Here is a 6451-nt window from a genome sequence, read left to right as displayed (position 1 = left end):
CAAGCGGCTCTTTGGCCCCTTGAGTGTGGCTCTTCCTAAGCCTTAGGAGTACCCTAATTAATAACAATGTACCTACCTATATAGTTTAAGTTAAAAAAATTTGGCTCTCAAAAGAAATTTCAATCATACTGTTGATATTTGGCTCTGTTGACTAATGAGTTTGCCGACCACTGGCCTAGACCAATGGGCGGAAACCACAAGGAGCCAGATTTTGGCTCATTATGAGGCTTTTAAGTCAGCGCTGCTATTGGAGGTAGGTGGTCCCCCTCTCTCAAGTTTTGTGACTGCTTAATCTTTAGAGATGAAGGCAAGAGTTGGGAGGGACAGGCCCACTGAACTTTTCAGAGCCCTTCAAGCCCAGTCGGATTTATCACATAGGGGCACGGTCAAAGGAAGCACTACCAGTGCCCACATGAGACCCTTTGTCCACGTGGCCTTGGTTCTACTCTCCTTACTGTTAGCACTTGAGCTGCTGGAGGCTGAGGGACACCAAAACATCTCTGCCTGCGAGGACAACAGACAGCAGCTCTGGACAACCTCCTAAATGCTAAGCACAGCTTGGGGCAGGCTGGGCCCTTCTTGCCCTCGTCTCTCATTTGGATTCAAGCTTACAGGCAGTTTGTAACTAAAAGGAGAAAGGGGCTAAGGTGGGCATGTCTGAGCCTTCCTCCACTATCATGAATTGAGGAGCAGCCCCATAAAGCAGGGTCCAGCCTCCCCTCCCCAGGGCAAGTAAGAAGAGAAAGGAACGACCCAAGCAGTGGAGGGACAGAAGGGGAGAGAGAAGTGTTTCCATGGGACTGTACGGGGTCCTTCAAAAGTCCTCACCTACATCTGAGAGCTCAGACTGCTTCACAGGGGGTGGGGACTGAGGTCCCTCAGTGTTCAGCTCCAGCCTGAAAAAGACCAAGGCAGATGGGTACAGATATCGCCAGAGTGGAGTGGGCCTGGTTTGGGGCCATGGGAAAGGGTTAGAATTGGAGGGTTAATAAACTGCATTAACTCCCTTGCTGGAAAATACATGGAATGTTCTGGAAGGTTGCAGGCAGGGCTCTCTTTCTAATTGAAACCCTCTGGAACTTTGTTCCCAGATTCTGGGGCTCCAGTGAATATTCCTGGCTATAATCCTCTGTGAGAGAGAGAACAAACTTAAGGGCCTACATCAAGGAGCCCAGGAGTAAGGAACCACCTATTATCGACCAACAGAGCTTTTACAAACCAAAAGCAAAAACTTGTCCAAATAACAAAACTCCCATCCCTTTTTGATAAAAACAGAGTTCCTACCTCTCAAGAAAGTCTGTTATGTGCACCTCCTTATTTAGGTATCACTAGCTTCTGCATGTTTCCTTAAGCTTCTCCCCTTGTTTTCCAAATACTGAACATAACATTAAATGTGTTTTTGTTTTGTTGCCAATCAAGGCTTACTGACCTAAGCAGGCCTGAACCAGAGTGGGCTCAACTCTTTACCATTGAATCATGTGGTCACTGCAAAACCACAGCTAGGAACTTGCCCCTCACCTCCAAGGTTAGAGAATCGAGTGGTTCCCAAGAGACCAAGGTGGATTAGCTGTGGGTTTATCCCAATTTATATAAAGATTGTACATAAAAGATTGAGTGTAGGAATTGGGGTTATAGTAGCCCCTTGAGTGGGAGGACAGTGATGGCGAACCTATGACACGCGTGTCAGAGGTGACACGCGTGTCAGAGGTGACACGCGAACTCATTTTTTTGGTTGATTTTTCTTTGATAAATGGCATTTAAATATATAAAATAAATATCAAAAATATAAGTCTTTGTTTTACTATGGTTGCAAATATCAAAAAATTTCTATATGTGACACGGCACCAGAGTTATGTTAGTGTTTTTCAAAATGCTGACACGCCGAGCTCCAAAGGTTCGCCATCACTGCTCTAGGACCTTACCACTGCTGTAGACCTCTTCAAAGATTCTTCTTGTCCCACATGAAAATAAGATTTACACTCTGCCTCCCGCATAAAGTGTAAGCCCTTACCTATGCTGTAAACTCAAATGCCTTGGGGGCCAGGAAAATCAGAGGTGCAAAGCAGTTCATTCCCACAAAGAAATACACCCTCTCCCATCTTTGCTGGAAATGTACAGTCCTTTTAAAAAATTTCTCCTCTTGATATGGGATAGAGATATTTTTCTACTGTGGGCAAAATGGTGAAAGTATCAAGGCCTTGCATACTTTCCCTCTGATGGTGGGAGTGCAGTGAAATGTAGAGAAATATCTTATCTCACAGGCAGATGTCACAGCTTCTCCCAGGCACTAATGTGGTAATCTGAGCTCAACTGTGGCATCATTTTTTGAGGGAAGTCAGAAATCTAGATTTTCATGCAAAGCCCCATTATGAATATTGGCTAAAGTTATTTTAAGACACTGTGCCAGCCATAGCCAAACACTGTGTGAACCATGAATCTTGGTCTGTTCTTGGTCATTCTGAAGCAGGCCTTCTTTTGTCTAGTAGCAGTGCCCCCCAGAACTGAAAATATGAATGCTGAAGAAGCAAAGGCAGGATGGGAGGGCCAACCTACCTCAAGACTAGTATTATGAATATTGGCTAAAGTTATTTTAAGACACTGTGCCAGCCATAGCCAAACACTGTGTGAACCATGAATCTTGGTCTGTTCTTGGTCATTCTGAAGCAGGCCTTCTTTTGTCTAGTAGCAGTGCCCTCCAGAACTGAAAATATGAATGCTGAAGAAGCAAAGGCAAGATGGGAGGGCCAACCTACCTCAAGAGTGTCAGGACCTCAGGTTCAGATAGCCTTAAGAGAGAGTGGCATGATGGCTACATGCATAGTGACACTATGACTTCATGATGCATGGTGAACTCTGCACTGGCTTCTTGGGGATGAGTGCAGAGTGTTCTCAGCATATGCAAGTTCATGTAGTCCAAACGCAGGTCCTTAACACAGAGGGACCCTCAGTTCTCTGCTCAACCCCTATGGCTGCCAGGGCTACAAGCATGGCCTGAGGGCAGGCAAGGCCAGCCTTATCCTAGGATCCTGACCATAGTCGGGTGGCAGTGTGTGATCTCATCATAGGGCGGAGAACTGAGAGGAGACAAAGGCCAGGAGAGAGCCCACTTTTCTCGTGCACTGAATTCAAGAGAGAGTGAATTCAAGTAGCACCACCACTTACCAGTTGTCCATTCTCTCAGCCTCTCTTCATGGGATCTGGTGACCTTCCAGGTAGCCCAAAGGTCCAAGACACAGTCTCCTACCCTCACGATTTTCCAAAAAGGGAATGTGATGGCCACTCATTTGGGCTCCACCCTTGCTGCCGCAGCCTCAGGCTATTACACACACACACACACACACACACACACACATATTGTACATATGGTTTTATATGTATGTGGAGTTAATAATGACTAAATGGACAATTCACTGGCTTTAGGCAGGCTATCCTTATACATTTTGGCTCATGCTAGAACCATTAAGTAGGTAAGGTACATCCTGTGAACCAAATGCTTAGAACCTCAGAAGGAAGCAAGTACTCCTACTCTCTCAGCACTGGGATGAGTAAAGGATTTCACCCGGCAATAAATAAAGGGCAACAGAGGGAAAAGCAGTTTGGCTTAGGGGAAATAAAGTCCTGATCAAGTCCAAAGACACTTGCCTAGACATGTACACCTTTGATCCTGTCCTGAGTCTCCCTGTTTAGGAACTGTGTGCTGCTCACTCAACTTTGTACTACACTTGCAACCTTATTCCCACCCCAATAAGCATAGCCTGGGACAAGCTGGGCCCCTCTTGTCCATCTCCTGTCAAAAATGGACTAAAGTTGAGCATGTCTGAGCTGTCCTCTATGATCAGGAATTGGGGAACAGTGCCTAGAAGGCAGCTAATGTCCTCAGTCTGGTTCAGCCTCTTCTCCCCAAGGTAGGAAGGGAGAAATGTTACTATGGGGACAAGGTAACATTGGAGGGGCCCTCAAAAAGCCTCCCACACATCTCTCCTTTCATGAAAAGCTCAGACTCAGTTTAGGGAGGGTAGGGAGTGGGGTCTTACAGAGTTCAAACCTGGCCTAAAAATCCCTGAGGCAAGCAGAATGGCACTCTAGTTATAGGCCTAAGGAGAAACTGAGTTAGATGGTTTATTGACTACCCTGCATGAAATATATATTCTGGAATGTTCCAAAAGTTTCATATTGCCTGGACACACACACACACACACACACACACACACACACACCTGAAACCTCCTTCAGCTTTTTATCTACATACTTCCATGTTCTGGGGCCCCAGGAAATGTTCTTGATTGTGATCTTCACAGAAAGAAAACAAACTTGAAAGGTCTATGTCAAGGAGCTCATGCAAAAGGTCCCAGCTGTTACAGACCACTAGTGCTTTCACAAACTAGGCCCAAAAGAACTCCAACTCCTGATAGAATCTTGCCCAAAGGACGCTGTTATGCCCCAACTCCTTGGTTGGGAATCACTAGCTTCTGCATGTTTTACTAAGCTTCACTTATTATAGTTTATATTTCAAAAAGAACACTCAGCTGGCGCCATTTTGGGGCTCAGCTCACCTGGTTTTCCAGATTGACCTAATAAATTCACAATTCTTTACCAAAAAAAGAGAACACTCTCCCTCGTTTTTTCAAATATGAAACATAATAACATTAAATGTTCTTTTTCAAAGTACGTATGCCCCACCCCCAGATCAAGGCTCACTGAACACAGTGGGCCTGAATCAGGGTGGGCTCAAATCTTTACTACTGAACCGTGTGTGGTCACTGCAAACCCATGATTAAGGGCTTGTCCCCCGACATCTAAGGCTAGAGAGAATCGGAGAGCCCAAGGTGAACTAGCTATGGTTTGATCCCAATTTATACAAGGATTTCACACAAGAGTGTGAGTGCAGGAACTGGTATTACTATACCAAAGCACCTCTGGCTTTGTTTAGACTCTAGACTTAGGCCTGTGCCCTTGCGGTAGATCTCTTGCAAAGGTTTTCCTATCCCACAGCTTTACACGCAGCCCCAGTGCATCAATCTCCGAGCACTGACAATCGCACAGCCATGCACTCCCCACGTGCAGTGACTCAGGGTTAAGAGAGCCTCACTACTACTGCTCTAGCCAAGTGAGGACTGACCAAGGGCTGAGCACAAATTAGAAACGGAAAAAAGCCTCAGGCAGTTCTAAACCAGGGGTTTCCACCACAGGCCGCCTCCTCCTCAGCAGTCTCACCAACTCCGCATTCCCAAAATTCCCCACAGCCTCAAGCAACCATGTTTCCAGGACTTGGCCTGCACTGCCTGCAATAAGCACTCAAGATAAACAGGAGGGACCACACTCAGAGGAGCTCCGTTTCTGGGAGAGGACTGGCTGCACCGTTAGGGACAGGGCCAGCTGGTAAAGGGATAACCAGGCGACAGGCCCCCTATCCCAGGGATAAACCTGACTCCACTAGCATGTTTTAACCATTGAGCCCATTCCAACTATGGACAATAAAAGTGTGACAAACCTCAAGAGAGCAAATGGTTTGCTCTCTGCCGTCATGTCCACCGAGTAACTTTCTTCAAGGTCATAAGATAAGTATGGGCTCAGGAACACTCACTCTTTATGCTCCACGACCTTGCTTTTCCCGACTCCCTCATGCCAACAGCAGAAGGGGGAGAGGGGTTTGGGGCTGACCATCGCAAGGTTTCTATATATCACATGTGTAGCCTGTATCGGGTCTCACCTGTGGCTTGGGGAACTCACAGAAAGACAAGGTTGCACACCTCAGAATTTTTCTTTTGGCCGCTAACAATTGGCCACATTGCACGTTTCAAGGTTACAGAGCTCCATGGCACAAACACGGGGCCGGAGCAGACATTTCTTTTCTCAGAGCTCGACAATAAAGCCAGAGCCAAGTGTTCCAGAAGTTGACAACCTCTGGAAGGCAACCCCTGGAAGCAAGCACCCAGGGGACTCCAGGAAACTCTTCACTCTCAGGCCTTCAGGGCTGTCCATATAGGGGTGTCCTTCTCGGGCACCGAAAAGCCTCCTTTTCCTGGACCACAGGGAAGAGGAGGTGCGGGTCAGAGGCTAAGCTGGGCGAGCGGGGAAGCGTACAGACGCTCCCTTTGTTTGCATAGCTTGAGCAAACATTTTCGGACCCCAGCAGAGGTAGACTGTGGAAAGCGAAGGGTTCAAGACGGGAAAGGCCGTTTTCTGGGGTCGGGCTGGGGGGCTGCTCCCCTCCCCTTCTCCCGCGATTAAGAACGAATGCCTATGACGATGAAGACGGCGAGGAGAAGGACGACTAAAGTCGTGTCTCGGATCTCGTCCCAGCTCAAGCCCTTCTTGGCTCGATCCTCCTGCTGCTTGCGCAGGGCCTCCCGCCGGGCCCGCAGGCGGCGCTCCCGCTCCAGCTGCTCCCCGTAGTGCGCCTGGTAGAAGGCGTCAAAGTTGAACATCGTGCGGTCGGCGCCCGGGGCGG

The 6451-nt window shown here is 47.7% G+C and overlaps 1 protein-coding gene across 1 annotated transcript in view; it reads right to left on the bottom strand.

The window, feature by feature from the left end:
- Positions 1–6127: 6127 nt before the first annotated feature.
- DNAJC30 (DnaJ heat shock protein family (Hsp40) member C30) overlaps positions 6128–6451 on the bottom strand; it is a 799-nt gene continuing 475 nt past the window's right edge. Inside the window, exon 2 of the mRNA XM_006773416.2 lies at positions 6128–6444. Coding sequence (XP_006773479.1) covers positions 6228–6444 — 217 coding nt within the window. The 3' untranslated portion in view covers positions 6128–6227. The remainder of the gene's footprint in view (positions 6445–6451) is intronic.

The sequence above is a fragment of the Myotis davidii genome, unplaced genomic scaffold (genome assembly GCF_000327345.1).
Source record: "Myotis davidii unplaced genomic scaffold, ASM32734v1 scaffold726, whole genome shotgun sequence".
NCBI lineage: Eukaryota > Metazoa > Chordata > Mammalia > Chiroptera > Vespertilionidae > Myotis > Myotis davidii.
This window is presented reverse-complemented; position numbering and strand designations above follow the sequence as displayed.